General features: G+C 41.5%; 1 protein-coding gene across 1 annotated transcript in view; it reads left to right on the top strand.

Moving 5' to 3' along the window:
* Positions 1-13,949, top strand: part of XRCC5 (X-ray repair cross complementing 5) — a 49,362-nt gene extending 35,413 nt beyond the window's left edge. The window contains exons 17-21 of the mRNA XM_044438260.1: positions 4,253-4,362; positions 5,433-5,529; positions 6,872-6,939; positions 11,733-11,804; positions 12,927-13,949. Of these exons, the coding sequence (XP_044294195.1) occupies positions 4,253-4,362; positions 5,433-5,529; positions 6,872-6,939; positions 11,733-11,804; positions 12,927-12,941 (362 nt within the window). The 3' untranslated portion in view covers positions 12,942-13,949. The remainder of the gene's footprint in view (positions 1-4,252; positions 4,363-5,432; positions 5,530-6,871; positions 6,940-11,732; positions 11,805-12,926) is intronic.
* Positions 13,950-16,212: the final 2,263 nt, after the last annotated feature.

The raw sequence follows: 16,212 nt of genomic DNA, 5'->3' as shown, positions 1-16,212 counted from the left end.
ATACACAGGAGTCTCCTCCAGCACCACAATTCAAAGGCCTCAATTCTTTGGCACTCAGCCTTCCTTATGGTCCAACTTTCACAGCCATACATTGCAACTGAGAAAACCATAACCTTGACTATATGCACTTTTGTTGGCAGGGTGATGTCTCTGCTTTTTAGTATGCTGTCTAGATTTGCCATAGCTTTCCTCCCCAGGAGCAAGCGTCTTTTAATTTCTTGGCTGCAATCACCGTCTGTGGTGATCTTGGAGCCCAGGAAAATAAAATCTGTCACTACCTTCATTTCTTTCCCATCTATTTGCCAGGAGGTGATGGGACTGGATGTCATGATCTTAGTTTTCTTGATGATGAGTTTCAAGCCAACTTTTGCGCTCTTTTTTCTTCAGAATGGATGGAGCCAGTTGTATCTTCAGTGTTTGCAGCCCTTACCTAGGTGTTATATGCATACCTCCCAACTTCACAGAAATTGTTTGTGTTGTCACTGGACTCTTTTCATGTGAAAAAGCCTATTTCTGTTCATGGTTTGGTTTCTGTGGATCATGAGGAATTTATATACACTCATATATCCATACAAGATCATATTTAATTAACCTGAGATATATTCAGTTTATTATTGCTAAAATTTTTGCCAGTTAATGTGCCTTGAAAGCATGTTTTCAAAGTAATTTACATTCCAAGATGCAGTAAGGCATTGAGTTACTGCGTGTCTTCTGAGATTAATAAGTTATAATGACTATTTCCAGTTATTATATTTCTTATTACCCATTAATGGAAGTTGTTACTACAACAATGACTTGTTTTAAAATCTATGAATGAATTATTACCATGGCTCTTTGAGCTACTTAAATTTCTTTCAGGTATATAGCAAAGGATATAAACTGTTCAGTTAAAACACAGGTAGGCAACTTGCAGCCCTCCAGGTATTGTTGCACTGCAGTTCCCATCACCCTTTACCATTGGGAATGCTGGTTAGAGTTGATAGGAATTGCTTTCCAAAGTATAGGAGAGCCAGTTTGGTGTATTGGTTAAGAGTGTGGGAGATGAACTCAGGTTCATCAGATCTGGGTTTTAGTTCCCACTCAACCATGGAATCAACTTGGTGACTTTTTACCAGTCAAAAACCCTTAACCCTAGCCTACCTCACAGGGTTGTTGTGGAAATAAGATTAAGAGCAGCAGAAGGACCACAGTGTTAGCTGCTTTGAGTTCTTTAAAAAAAGATAGAATTTAAATCTAATAAATAAATCAGGAGGGCCAACATGTTCCCCACCCTTGCACTAAGCATGCCTTAGATAAGAACTGACCTTAGTAAGCCAGTGGTCTTTAAAGAATATGATTTAGGGCAACTGCAACCTACCAGATGTTGTTGGACTCTGACTCATGCCACCTGCCAATCAACAGGGCTGGTGGTCCAAGTGATGGGAATTGAAGTTCATCAGCACCTGACAGGCCATGGATCGTAAGATGATCACAGTTTGTGTAAGGCCCAAGACTCATTTAATATAGCCTTCATTTGGTAGAAGCAACAGCTGGTAGTTATGGGACAGAAGAACATCTCACTGTGACGTGGAAAAGAAACGTCTGTGCTGTTTGACAGCCGAAATATTCACACTTTGCACAACAATAAACACAGTCTCCTGTTGCACCATATCTACAATCCTTGACTTCAGAAGTTACATTTTTTTGTGTTTGATTCGTTCTTCTGTACATGCTAACAGGCCTGCCCTCATTTGGGTTACGACAGGGTCATACCTTCACTTTCAAGAGGTTGTGAGTGTCAGCTTTTGTGCTTTAGTCTAATAATATTTTGTCATCATTTAAGTGATATTTAATTTGAAAATCAGGTTTAATTTTGTTGATCTGTTGGTCTTGGCCCTGTTCCTGACTCCCCTGCTTCACCTCGCTAGGCTGCTGTAGAAGGGCAAAGCACCAAAGGGGAAAGAGATTGTCCTTGGCCTTAACAGGTAGTTCATAGGGACATTCCTTTATTGGCAGTAAATGCAGTTGTGACATGGCACTGCAACCAAACAGACATGAGCTCCCAGTAACTTATCGGTCAGAATTGAAGGAGCGATCTTTCCTCTCAGTCGGAGTCTTCACTATTTATTTGAAGGTGGCATATTCATCTAGGGGTGGTGTTTTCATTGGTTGGCTTTCCACTCTTAGTCTTGAAATGTTGACAGTACCTTGCTCAGTGCCTCCCCCCACCCACCACATACACACTGTTTACAAAAGATAAAACTGGGTCAATGCATTTTTCATGAGAAAGTAACCTAATAAAAGAAGCAAAGTCAAGTGGATATCAGTGGCTTAGATCCTAACTTTCCTTCTGTGACTGGAACAGTACACATTCATGAAGTAAGCTTTTCCCAGCTCCCCCTTCCCTCTGTAGTCTCCTCATCCCCAGCTCCCTTCCCCCACTGATAGTCTTCTCCTGGGGATAATGGGACTTCTGGGATGGTGTGGAATAGGATTCATGGGGCTGCAGATGGAGGGAAATTTTGGCAAAACTCTCCTCCTCATTAAGCGAACAGAGGAGGAACCTAAGAACCAAGTTACCACCTGAATATGACATTCTATTTTAACCATTTCATCTGGTTTTACTGCCAGTGTTAATGTAGGAGCATTATCTTATTTCCTGCTATTTGTTCTTTTTGTTATGTTTGTGCCCACCCTCCTTTGTACATAGTGTTATTCTGTGGCCTTCTCTCCAGTAACCTTTCTCCACTGACTCAGGACACAAACCAGTACATGATGAAACACGAAAAGCATCCTCAGTGGGCCCCAACCAACAGGGCTAGCTGAGGTGTGCCATGGGTTGTAGGACTTCTTCCAACTAAACATGGATAGGCTTGTATCCTACGTGAGCTTTCTTGATCCATGAAAAAAATAATCCATGCCTCGTCCAAGGTCTGATGATACGCTGCATGGTATCCAGACCCAGTTAAGACTGTGGACTTAACTAGAAGTTGAGTATGGCCGGATGGGTGGGGTGGGGTGGGGTGGGGTGGGGTGGGGTGGGGTGGGGTGGGAAGGGAAGGGAAGGGAAGGGAAGGGAAGGGAAGGGAAGGGAAGGGAAGGGAAGGGAAGGGAAGGGGTCCCTGTATATTTTAGCTAGCTGAAATGGCTATAGGGTCCAACACTCATCTCCATTTTGAAGGCCATGAGCCAGCGCTATCCAAAAATGTGTCCATGGTCATGTGGCCTTCCCACTTAAGTGATACTTATTTATCTACTCGCATGACATGTTTTCGAATTGCTAGATTCGCTTATAAGTGAAAACCTAGCAATAGCCCCATGTTAAATGCTATTAATTAACATTGGGCTATTGTGTAAAAGTTATTCATGCTCCTCTTCTTTCTTTCCTTTGAACTGTGCCACCAGGACAACTAGGGGTTTGGAGCTGGAGTTCAGGGTAGTCCCTGTGCAACTTTTAAACATCAGAAAACTGCAAGAGCTCCTTGGCATTCCCCAGGGTCCTTCAAGGAATGGTTGGATACACATCTGGTTGCTCAAGGCTGAGGTTGCTGGGAGCCCTGTTGGGTACGCCTGCTGTCCCAGTCAAATCCTCTTTGTTCAGTCCCTGGGTCCATTTTCCCCAGTCTATAGTTGTTTGGTGGTTTTCAAGGTTTTGTGCTTTGTGTGTCTGGTAAGGCTTGGTTATTGACACGAAGACATTTAAGCTAAAATAGGCTGGTGTTTTTGGCCCTGTCTCTTTTGCCTTTGGCCCCACCAACTAGTGGAATGCAGCCCCCAAGAGCTTCTCCAAAATAAAAATCAGCCATCAGGCTTGAAGTCATTCTGCACCCTGTCACAGACGGTAAGGCACGCTGATGTACTCCTGATTCTCAAAAACCTTTCAGTCTAGATGAAGTGACTCAAAGCAGTAAGAATGGAGGTTAAGTATGAGAGGGCAAGTATATTGCTGTATCTTGGTCTCTGTTTCAGCAATTGCACATGGCTAGGATTCTGTGCTCAAAACAATATCGGACTGTCACTTTTTGTTTAGCATAAATCTAGCTTGTTGGTGATAGTCTGTGTGGAGGAGAAGAAATGTTGCAATGATAAGGCCATATTTTTCACACTCTTGTGTAATCCCTTCCCTTCCCTTCCCTCACCCAGCAACCCTCCTTCATCTCCTGTCAGCGTCTAATGTCAAGAGTTTTCATAATATCAAAAATAGTTTGCATTAGATTCACACCAACTGTGACTTATGCATAATTCCTCTGATTTTGTGGTTCTTATCTTCTAGTCAGCCAGCAGCTGATAAAACACATTAACCAGTTTTTGGAAAACAGAGGGTCTCTGTACTATATGAAGAGCATCAAATGCATAAATGTTTTCAGAGAGGAAGCTATTAAGGTAACATAGGTGTGAAAACTGTAATCTACTCTTCCCTACCCTGATGCCCTCCAGATGTGCCTGCATCTGGAGTGCACCAGATTGAGGAAGGCTGTTGTACATGCTACTGGGATGTGGGCTTTGTCATGTACCTTCCCCGGTTTTAAAAATACATGAAGTGCATTCAAAAGAACATATGGAATGGAATTATTATAATATGCTACAGGCTTAAAAGGCACCTTGGTGGTTTGTTTGTTTTGTTTTGTTTTTTGTTTGTTTGTTTGGACTTTTGTGCCCTTCAAAGCATAGACCATGTTCTGCTAGGGTTTTTCCAATGTGGAATGATAACACCTGTGTTCTAGCAAATTAAAAGGCAGCTCTGCCACCCTTCCCCACCCAGCCCAAATAACTTTGTGAGGGAATGATTTTATGGCTCCTGGCTGTTTTCTGAGGAGCCCTTGGGTCGTTTGGATTCCCAGCTCCAGGAATCTGACCTCAGAGCTGGTAATCAGCAGTTCCCACTACACCCTGCCCTCTTGCATGAAGAACAATGCATGAAGGACAATGATGGCTCCTCCCTGAAGCTGGTGCAGCAACCTCAGAGAGGGGTTTGGAGAAAGGGGGGAAAGCAGAGACTGAGGTTGCCAGGATACACAATACCCTGCCCTTGCTTCAGTCGTTTCTTCTCTGAAATGCTGTTGCTAGATGGCCAAAAACATCTGTCTAGCAAAAACGTGGAGCAGGAGACCCAGGAAAGCAAATCTTACCTCTCCCTCTCCTCTGGCTCTCATTGGATGAGCGTGGGCCTCTGTGCTTGGAGGCTTAAGCTTATCTAGCAGGATCATGCCCTTAAAAAGCAAACCCCAATGTAGCCAGTGCTTCTTTGTGGAATGTCATTTTCTTAGTGACTCAGTACACATGAGGTTTAACTCTATAAGCAAGGCAAGATAACAGTGCAATGGTCTGAAATGCTTCTCTCCTTCTCCCCACCCCCATTTGAGACAAAGTGTTTGATGAATTAAGAAAATCATGTCACTTTGGTGTCAGATTAACCCTATTTCTCTGTCTTTTCCTTTATTGTTTTGTTTCAGCTGTCAGAAGTCCAGTGCTTTAATGATTTTCTGGAGGACCTGAAAAAAATGGTGGAAGATAAAAACTTAAGAGATTTCTGGGAGATTATAGTACAAGGTGTGCCAAACTTTATTTATAGGGTGTGGTGGTAGGGAGAAGCGGTGGATTGAAGTTAACTGGAAAATTGGACATTTTGAGAGGAAACTCATAGTTCTTCCCCCAAAATGAGTGGATCTGAATGAAGACATGCTTTCCTATAGATAATCTATATAAAAATAGCAGGTAGCATGCAATGTTAGTCTTGCGTAGAGCAGGCAGTTGAAATTCATGACTGACTGAAGTCCCATTAATTTTGATGTGTCTGCTCTACATAGGACAAACCTTGGATGCTCTCCAAGGTTTGTTGTTTTAAGTACTACATGTGGGGAGGTGGCAGTTCTTCATCATGGTCTCTGTGCACACATGTGGTTGGTCTCAAGCGACAGCAGAAGGCCTAGGTTGGAAGAAGCTTCTGCAGCTCGGCGCCATGGAGTGGGTGGGGCACCCGTCCCATCTGGAGCCCTGCTATAAGGGGAGGGGGCTCTGCCCATCCCTCAGTTCCTTTTTGACTGCAACCGCTTAGGTTGGAATCACTTCGTTGCTCCTTCCTCTTTTCCTTTTTCTCCTCTCATTTTTTTATTTTTATATGTTGTGTGTGCACATGCGCATGCTTCTACCCAAGAACTCTCAAGCTGGAAGAAAGAAACATAGAAACAGCGAGTCAGAAGGGGCCTCCCGGGCCATCTAGTCTGACCTCCGGCACCAGCCGGCTCCACTCACAACATGCCCATCATGTGCACGTCCAGCCTATCCTTGAACACCCTCACCCATGGGGCCTCAACAACCTCTCGTGGAAGCCCATTCCACATCCTCGGGGTCCTGACTGTCAGGAAGTGCTTCCTGGCATCCAAATGGAACCTTGGCTCCCTGAGCTTTGCTCTGTTGGAGCACGTCCAGAGTGCCATCTCCACCAATTGCCGCCATCCCTCTGCATCCGTGAGCATTATTTCCTCCACTGCTCTGGGGTTCAAGCCTCTAGGGCAGTTTTTAGGAGGGTATCAGGGAGAGCATGGGGGATTGTCTGCTAGACTGGGAAAGCTTTGCAGTGTCAGAAGTCTCTTACTGACAAAATAAACCCTTCTATCCTTACAGGCTTTTGCTAGATCCAACATACCAGTGATTTCTGAAGCCTCTCTACAGTGGGACCAGATTGAGATCATTTAGATGATGATCTTTACACTGTAGTGTAAATAATCTGTTTGTGTACCATGGTACTTGGGTTCTTTGTGACAGCTGTAATATTCAATGGACTTCAAAAAGCATTTTGTTTTGTGACTGCAAAACCTGGGTCTGGTGCACTTCTACCTGTAATGTGAAGTGGAGAAATGTTGTCATCTGCTAATTGCTTGGTTGTTCTTAGATGGAATTTCCCTGATCACCAAAGAAGAAGCTGAAGGAAGCTCTGTGACAGCTGAAGATGCAAAAAAGGTACTTGTTATAGTGCTTTTCAAATTCAGATATGCCGTTTCCAGAGGAGGCTTCACAGCGGTTTTCTGGTAAACAGTCTGTCCGCATTTAGCAATGTGGTAAAATGATCCTCTCCTTAGGCCAAAGAATGTTCATTTGATTGTGCAGAGATGGTGCCGCATACTGTTTAACCTGAATGCAAACAAAGAAGCAAATTTCTACAGGTCCAGCCTACCCCACTATTACTTTGCTTTCATTGAACAATAAGATTGCCCTGCTCTCCACTTTTTAGAAGTACTGTATTGCGGAGATAATCCAGTTTGAGCTGCTTCACCCAGGATCTAGACAGACTTTCCATGCTGCTTCATTGCCTCTGGCTTTTTGAGCTACCTTCTGTGCAGCCTGGCCATTTCTGGTTTTAGATCTTCAATGTTGACATATTAATAGTACTTAGTCTTTTTATAGAGCACAGTGGTATGTGATTGGGGGACTTTGGAAATCAGGACTCTGTGTTTGCTTTAGATAGCTCTTAGTATTATTAATATTATTTGTATTAATATTATTTCTGTATTATTAATTATATTTGTATGCCACCCCATAGCCCATAAGGGTTCTGGGCTAAAACAGAAATAATACAAATTCAATTACAAAATACAATACTGTAACCAAAACAAACATACAAAATATAATCTTACAAAAGCAATGCAGAAATCAAAACAGGAATACTTAATGAATAGTATAGTACATTATATAAAGCAACAGTAAAATGCAAGTATAATCCAGCTTCCCCCCCCCAAAAACAAAAACAAAACCCCAAATGCCCAAACCAGCACAGTTGGCTGAAAAGACACGGCCAGCATGGCCCTGCCCTGGCATCGTTCGTATGGCCCTGCCCTGAGACGGGCCAGACTGTGGTTGCCTCCCATGCCTTGGTCTCGCCTCTCTTTGCTGTCTCTTCCTGACATGACTTCCCTCTACCGAAGGCAAGTGACTGCAGGGAGCTGGTTCTTCTTCTCTTCTTAACATGCACAGTGAGAGGACGGGGAGCCCATCCAGAATTACCTTGTAGCCAATGGGGGGCCCAATAGGAAGCACTACTGAAGGCCAACACGCTGCCGTCCTCTCAGGTCGCACATGCTGTTCTGTTAAAAAGGCCTGTAGAGCAAATGCATGACCTTCTCACCTCCACCCCTGCTGCCGGCACATACAGCTCACCTTCTGTACATTATAGGGGGTATTCAATTTTTTTTTAAATTAAAAGATTTATAGCTCTTTCAGTCTGGATAAGAGAGTGCTTTTTCTGGAAATGTCCACACATCCCACCCCAAGTGATTTGCCCGCTCTGGGCAAGCAGTGAATGAAAAGGAATAGGAAAGCACCACAAAGGGACTCCTAGGAGCAGAAAGCTCATTCAATCCAGGGGCAGTGCTCCTTTTTTCCTTGGGGGAACACCATGCCCTTCCAAAGCCACCTTCTTTGGCCTGGTCTCTGCATGGAGCAACATGCTACATGACCGATGAGCTGGAATTCTGGACTGTGTTTCTTCAGATTGCGAGGGGGACGGAAATACAACTTCCTTTTTATTTTTAAAGTTAATTAAAAAAATTAAAATTCACATTCGCAAGAAGGATATGCTAAGACTTTCTGGTTTTCTGGTGCTCTATACAGGGGCATTCCACACCTATCTACATGTTGAGATGGTACAATCCACAGTTACATCTCATTCCTTATACATCTTGCACTTGCAAACCAGGGCATGAGCCTCATGGAAAACTTTGAGCTCAGAAGCCTTCCTTGCGGGTCCAGGCCCACTTTAAATGTACTTGCCATGCACAATGACAGCTTTGATGTAAAATTAGTTTGTTAGCAGGGCATCTGTCCAGGCCACTGTTCAGTAATGTGCTAGGTTAAGCTATGAAGGAGATGATTATGTTTCCAGTGCATTTAGATGTGGTCAGGCACCCATGGAGAACTTGACAGAGGTGACCACATTTCTTGTGGCCCACATCCTGCACAAATCAAACCTTTTTCTGGGAGAACTGTTCTCGCTAAGGTTAGTGCATTCTTGCCAGAGGAAGGGTGGCAAGTGCTCTTCTTTGGAACACAGAGATGTGATATTAACAGACCTGCCAAGCATGTTCTGTCATTATCTCGAGAAGTATAATGAGTTTCAGCACAGCTATTACATGTAATTTTGCCTCTGCATAAATGTGAAGCAAATCATGTCAGGAAAGGGAAAAAAGGGTTGCTTTTTGATGGGAAATTTAAAAGAATCTTCATAAGCATTTTCTCATTCTTGGTGTCTTCGAGACTCTGGTGTGTTGTTTACATCTAATTTAATGCCAGGATTCCATTTTGGAGGCTTTGAAGCAAAAGTGTAACTTTCAGAAATAGCATTTTACCTTAATTAACTATGTAAAATGGGATTTGCTTCAGTGGAAAAAGGCTTTTAAATTTGACAATGTGCTTTTACTTCAATATTGCCTGTACAATAATGGTTTTACATCTACAATGTCAGGGAGAAAGACGTATACAGGCATAACGTGTTAGGACTGTGTAATCTTCCCTGCTGTGTAACCTTGGCTAATTTGCGATGTTTTCTGCTGCAAAAGGCTGCATTATCCAAGCAGCCTTTAGATAAACATGACTTGTAGGACAGTGTTTGTCTGCAGCTTAGGAAAGGTATGGCCTTTTGATAATGACATGGAGTGTTGAAAGTTGCAGCCATCTGTTTCAATCCAGTGTCAAATGTATGAACTTCCACTCCTCCACTGGGGCTTCTTTGTCTCCTCCCCTCTGCATCGTCTGTTCATGCCCCGTCCATCCTCCTCAGTGAACCCTCCAGCTCTCCAAAGTGAATTTGTGGGGCTGACATGGGAGCAGAACTGATTCTGTTAGCTGTGTCCTTCTGGCAGGTAGATAGAATTGGATGCGACCTGTCGTATAGAAAAAGGTTAATCAAAAGTGCAATCTAATTATTCTCATTTTGGAAGCTAAGAGTAGGACCTGTGCCTAAATTAGCACCACCACTGGAAGATTGGGTGAGAATAATAGTTATTACTTTAAAAGACTGAGATGAAACAATTAGTTCTAAACCAGATATTCATATGCTGTGAGGATGTGGCCCAGCTGTTTTTTGTAAACCCTGGATTGCTATGAGTAGGTATATTAGTACACACTGCAGAAGGAGCAAGTAAACAAAATGTGTTGTGCAAAAACCAGGAACTCTAGCTTGTTGAGCAAAAATCCGGCGTTGTAACCCACGCATCAGTAACTTACAGTGGAAGCTGCTGGGCAGCACAGGATAAAAAATAAAGAAATCTGAGTTCTCATGGCATCCAAACTGGGCCTTGTGTTCTTCCTCACCTGAGTAATTTAAAATTAGGAGTGTGCCCTAAGTTGAATTAAGCAACTTATTGAGGCTCAAAGCTCACAATAATTGTATAAGAACTTGGAGAATTTTATTATAATCTGTATATTTTAGCCAAATGTAATTCATTTAATTTGATAAGCTACTTTGCACTGTATAGATATACTGTAGATATAGATAGATACGTATCACTCCTATGGCATATGCTGCTGTTCAATATTTAACATAGGGCTTCTTATACCTGCATGATAATGAATTAAGGCCATTTATTCAAGGAAGTCCTTGTAGTTATTAAATCAGTCATTAAGAAATATTCCATACATGGCATTAAACAAGTTCTCATCAAAAGCCAAATGAGGTTTGACTTACATATGCATCTGCTGGAGCTGTTAAGGTACTTTGTGGTTGGGGGGGGGAAAATGAAACCAAGAAGCCACCTGGTGCATGGCCACTTTCAGAGCGTTTCCAGTTGTTCACTTGATGATTGCTCATAGCCTCTGAGTCCTGGGCAGCTTACAGCAAGTCAAGATACAAAATACAATAATATAATCAAAAATTTGCAAAAGCAACATAAATGTAATACTATACTTACAGCAAATACAAATTCAAATACAATATTAACAGCAGAGCAATACAGAATCAAACAAAGCTACTTAATACAATAATATCCATAATGTTAGATAATGAAACACAACTAATCCCCCCCACTCAAACCCCCATACACACCAGCACAGATTGGCTAAGAAAACACAGTCAACACAACCCGGCTTCAACGTGTCCCCTACACCACAACACAGCAGAACAAGGCCTGGTATTTGTTAGGTGGGGCTTTGGATTTGATGTGCTACTTCGGCAGTTCAGTGGTGACTTGAAGATTCCATACTCCAACTGACATCGGTAGCATCCTGAGAGCGAGGGGCATCCCTGCGAAGGGATGCCATGAACAAATGGAATGGAATGTGACGTACGGGATGCCTTTCTGCAGGGCTTTGAGCACAGCCATATTTTCCCCAAACACCAGTTGTGGCCAGCTGGGTTGCTCCCAGTGCTACCAGATCTGAAGACATGGTGCAGCAAGTCCATCTTTTTTCCTTTGATGGATTGTCTGCAGTGAGACAAAGGCAGAAGTAGCAGAAGTAGTAGTGAGAAAACAAAGGAGGGTTTTGAATGGAAAACAAAGACATCTGGGCCTCTTGAAAATTCAATGAATGAGGCAGGGTAATGGCACCATAAAAACCTTCCATCAAAGATGCAGCTGGACTCATTGCCCAATTCACAATATGCAAATTTACCTGTGCATTCTGGCCTTTCCTCTTCTTGTTTTTCCTTTCTTTATCTTTCTGATTATTGGAATGGAAATAAAAGGAGGGTTTTCAGTAATAAACAAGCAGTTCTTGCTCTAGCTAATGAATTACTGATTGCATTCAAATTAATGTTATTTTAGTTCCTGGCTCCCAAAGAAGCACCCATGGCAGCTTCACCAGTTGCAGATGAAGGTGGTGATGTTGATGATCTAGTGAGTATTTTAAAGAATTCTCCCAGTGTTGTTATTTAAGCCACGGACCATGCCTGCAGTTTATTACAATGCTGATCCAGCCCCTTTGGTATACAATTCATATGCAGGCATATATTTAGGTTTGCTTTTGGCTTATGTTTGGAATAAAAAGGTAGGGTAGAAATGGGCATTTTGTGGGCCATATTGCATGTAAGCATTCCAGTTCTCGTTAAACCCTGAATCACTGCCAACCTACCAAGAATATCTTTGGCGCTAGAAATAATAGGGCATCAATTTTGGCACAGCAGTTGTGCCTGGGAGCCCTCCACGTTTGCGCTGCTCTGTGCATGTTACATACAATTTATACCCTGCCATTCTTAGTTTGAAGATTGCAAGGTTATGCTGATTTTATTTTTTTTACTCCACAATGAAATTCTTTACTAAAACTGGTATGTGAAAGAGCATTTAATACTGCTTAATCTGAATGAGGGATCCGGAAAGTTCATGTCCGTCAGATTCTCAAGCTTGATGAGGCCTGCACTTACTGGATTGCTCTGTCTCCTTCTGTATTTGTAAACAGACTGTGTAGACTTAACATGTACCAAATTTTCTTCATTATTCATTGGCTCACTGCAGTAGAGATGGGGAACATGTGGCGCTTTAGATGTTGTCGGGCTGTGATCTCCTCAGCCCTCATCTGAGGGGAGTTACAGTCCAATAACATCTGAAGGTCTAGACCTTCCCCAGCCTTCCATCCTTGCATAACTGGAGGGCAAGATTGCTGGATCAGAAAGAAGTTAGTTTCCAGGTAGGCTTTGGCCCAGCCACTTTTGTTTCTCTTCCAAATCAAACATGGTCACAGCAAGGGCACAGTTACAGGCTCCTCGTTGAAGTTAAAACAGGTTTAGGTTAGCTCAGTGACTGGGTGACCACTGGGGATTCCCCTGTATACTGCTTTGATTTCCATAGTGGAAGAAAGGCAAGGTATAAATGAAATCAATACTTTATGTTATTAGTTAATCTGCCTTAAGTTTTAAGAGGCTGCACAGATTTTTTTTAATAATCATCACCTTTATCCAGCCTCTGCAAGTTGTATCCTGAAATCAGTGGCTTCTTTGCCAAGTATTTTGTTTTCTTTTGCAGCTGGACATGATTTAAATGGGCAGACAACATCTGGGAATCTGTGGCTCTGAAGATGTCTCTAAGATCAAGAAAAAACAATATTATATGATAAAGGTGTGGACCAGGAAGATCTTCTGGGGACAGGGAATCAGTTCCAGAGAGCAGGAACCAATTCCAAGGATATTGCCAGCATGATATAAATCTCTGTTTTCTGTTTGTTGCATGGCCTGAGAACAATTGTCAACACAAGCCATTATGTTGAACTGACTTAGACTTCTGTTAGTAAGATGAATCCATATTCATTGCAATTTCATACCTGTTGCTGCGAGAAGTCAGTCATAGCTAGATTCACAAGAGATTGTAATGGTTTAACTTCACTGCCTGGAGTAGGAGTACCTTTGGAGTGAAATCCCAGTGCATTTTCATATATAGAAGTGTGTCTGTACTTTTCAGCACACTGAGAAAAATGTTGTGTTTTGGTGGCTACCATACATGCCTGAAATACCATTTCAAATAGTTGAACCCATAAATTGCAACCTAGCAAGGACTCCAGAATTGTGAATGTTTGCCTGTCTACACTAATTTGAGCACCTTCTAGATATTTGGGCAGCTTCTAGATTAACTGAGGACAGTTAGCAAGTTAAGCGCAATCCCATGCATGTTTAGAGAAAAAAAGGATCTACCACTTCCAGTGTTCCTCAGCCTACTAACTGATGTAAGATACTTTCCTGGCTAAACGTGCATAGAATTATGCTCTTAGGAGGCGTCTTTGGTAAAAAATTGGTAAGCTCCATTTTCTGCCTAAAATGGAGCTGAATGTAATGAATATATAAACTGAATATAGTGAATTCAAATGTATGGTTTTTCAAGCTCAATTTTGTCGTTTTTGTACTTTAAATTAAAAAGTGGCATCTGAAATTGATTTTTTTCTTTGTAACAGACTAACCTTGCAACACAAATGTCTTGCTAATCAGAACAAAATAAAATAGTTTTATATGGATTTATAAATCATTTTAAGTAAATGTAAGTACAAGTTGAACGTACTGTGAGATCTTTTGTTCATACTTTGAAAAAGAGAATTAGGGCACAGTAGGAACCACACGAACCAGGGAGACAGTGTCTCAAAATACCTTATTGATTGAGTTCGGTTTAGAATGCCCACTGTGTTTCCAAACAAAGTCATTGGTTCCAGCAAGTCCTAGCTAGAATTCTTGGACAATGGATAGCCCAGGAGAAGGATTTTATCTGAAGCACATTGGTTCAGTGGGATACTGTCTTCTCTGGATATAAACTGCACAGGTGTACAGGAAGAGGTGTTGCTCTCTAATGTCAGAGACAGTACAGAGTGCAGCGGACCTGAAAATCTGTGGGTAACTATACCTGGATATAAGACAGGTATTTTGGACAAAATTTTGTCCTAAGAACATGCTCTTGTCCACCAGACCAGAATGCTTAAGGTGATTTTGAGATGGAAAATGAAATCAGAGAGGTATTCAAAAAGAGAATTGTTCTAATCATGGGTGACTTCAGCTGCCCCTACATTGACTGTAAAAATGCATATTCCAGTTCCAACAATTTCCTCAGTGTCCTAAACAGCTGTGCCCTAAAACCGTTGTAGAACTGACCAGTGGAGAGGTAATCCTGGATTTAATCCTAGGTAGGATTGCTCAGTATGAGAAGTAAATGTTGTTGGAAACCGTGACCACTTGTCAGATTTAATATACCTTTAAATGGAAGATTGACAGAGATGACAACACACTCACATTTGAGGAAACTTTTCTAAAATGCGGAAAATGATAAAAAGGAAGGTGAGGGGGAATCTTAAAGAGGCTTAAATCTCTTCCAAATGCTTAGAGATTACTCAAAACCACAATAATAGGTGCTCAGATAGCATGTATACCACCAGTTAGGAAAGGAAGCACAAAGTCCAAACAGGTCATCAGCATGATTAAGGAGCAGTGCCAAGAGATATTAGAAGCTTTCTTCAGAAAAAGGAAATCTTATCTAAATAAGGAAAAAAGGGAACACAAACTTTCACAAGGGACATGCAAGCAGATGGTAGAGAATAATAGAAGAAGCAGCTTTTCAGATAGTTGGACCACTGGATGATAAAGATTCCATTAGGCGTAGGAGACGGCATATATAAGCAAAAATAAACATAGGTTGAACGAGTATTGAAGGAGGATATGGAGATTGCAAATGAATTCTTTTCCATTGTTTCACAGCAGAGAATACATGACAAATGCATCTTCCTTAACTGATCTTTTCAAGAGGGGAGTCTGAGGAATTAAGGCAGGTAGTGGCAACAAAAGACGCCGCTTCTCAATCTTATGAACAATTTTCAGTCTTACAAACAAACCAAAAGTTTGAAAACTATCAGGGCCAGATGGTATCAATCCTTGACTTCTTAAGGAAATCAGATAAAATTGCTGATTTTCTTACAAAAATACCCATAAGATCAGTCCCTGTGCTGAAGACCTCAACACCCATTTTTAAAAAGGGATTTAGGGAAGTTTAATGTCTGCTACAGGTAAATTGGTTGAAAGTGTTATTAAAGATAGAGGATGAGGCAGGACTTCTGGAATTGCTTGTTCATAAGTATGAGTTTTTCATAACCCAGACGTTCATAACCCATAGATTACCTGTACCTAAAAAAGGATATTGTAGAATTGGAAAAGGTGCAGAAAAGGGGAAACTAAAATAATGATGAGATTAGAATGATAAAAGATTGCAACCACTGGTGTCTAGGTTTAAAAAAAGGCAAGTAAGGTGAGACATTGTAGATGTGTTCCAAATTAATGGATGGTGCCAAGAAGGTAGACAGGAAGACACTGTTCTCCCTTTCCCATAATACTGGAAGCCATGATCATCCCATGAAGATGGCTGGTGGGAGAGTCAGGACAGATAAAAGGAAGTGCTTATTAATGCAGCATAAACTTAAAACAATGGGATTTATTATTATTATTATTATTATTATTATTATTATTATTATTATTATTATTACATTTCTATGCCGCCCCTTGCCGAAGCCTCGGGGCGGCTTACAACACAATAAGATACATTGAAATACAATAGAACATAATAAATTACCAATAAATACAGAAATACAAAAAATGCACTGAGATAATATAAAATTAAAATTAGCAGTATAAAATAAGTAAATAAAGAATATAGGAGGAGGAAAGAGAAGGAAGAGGAAGTTGCCCTGGCCAGATCGTATATTTTAACAATTAAAATGATGTTTAAATAAAAAGGTCTTTACCTGGCGCCGAAAAACCAGTAACGACGGTGCCAGGCGGACCTCTTT

Source organism: Varanus komodoensis, unplaced genomic scaffold (genome assembly GCF_004798865.1).
Source record: "Varanus komodoensis strain SLA01 unplaced genomic scaffold, ASM479886v1 scaffold32, whole genome shotgun sequence".
Taxonomy (NCBI): Eukaryota; Metazoa; Chordata; class Lepidosauria; order Squamata; family Varanidae; genus Varanus; species Varanus komodoensis.
Note: the sequence above shows the minus strand (reverse complement) of the source record. Positions and strands in the feature narration are given on the sequence as shown.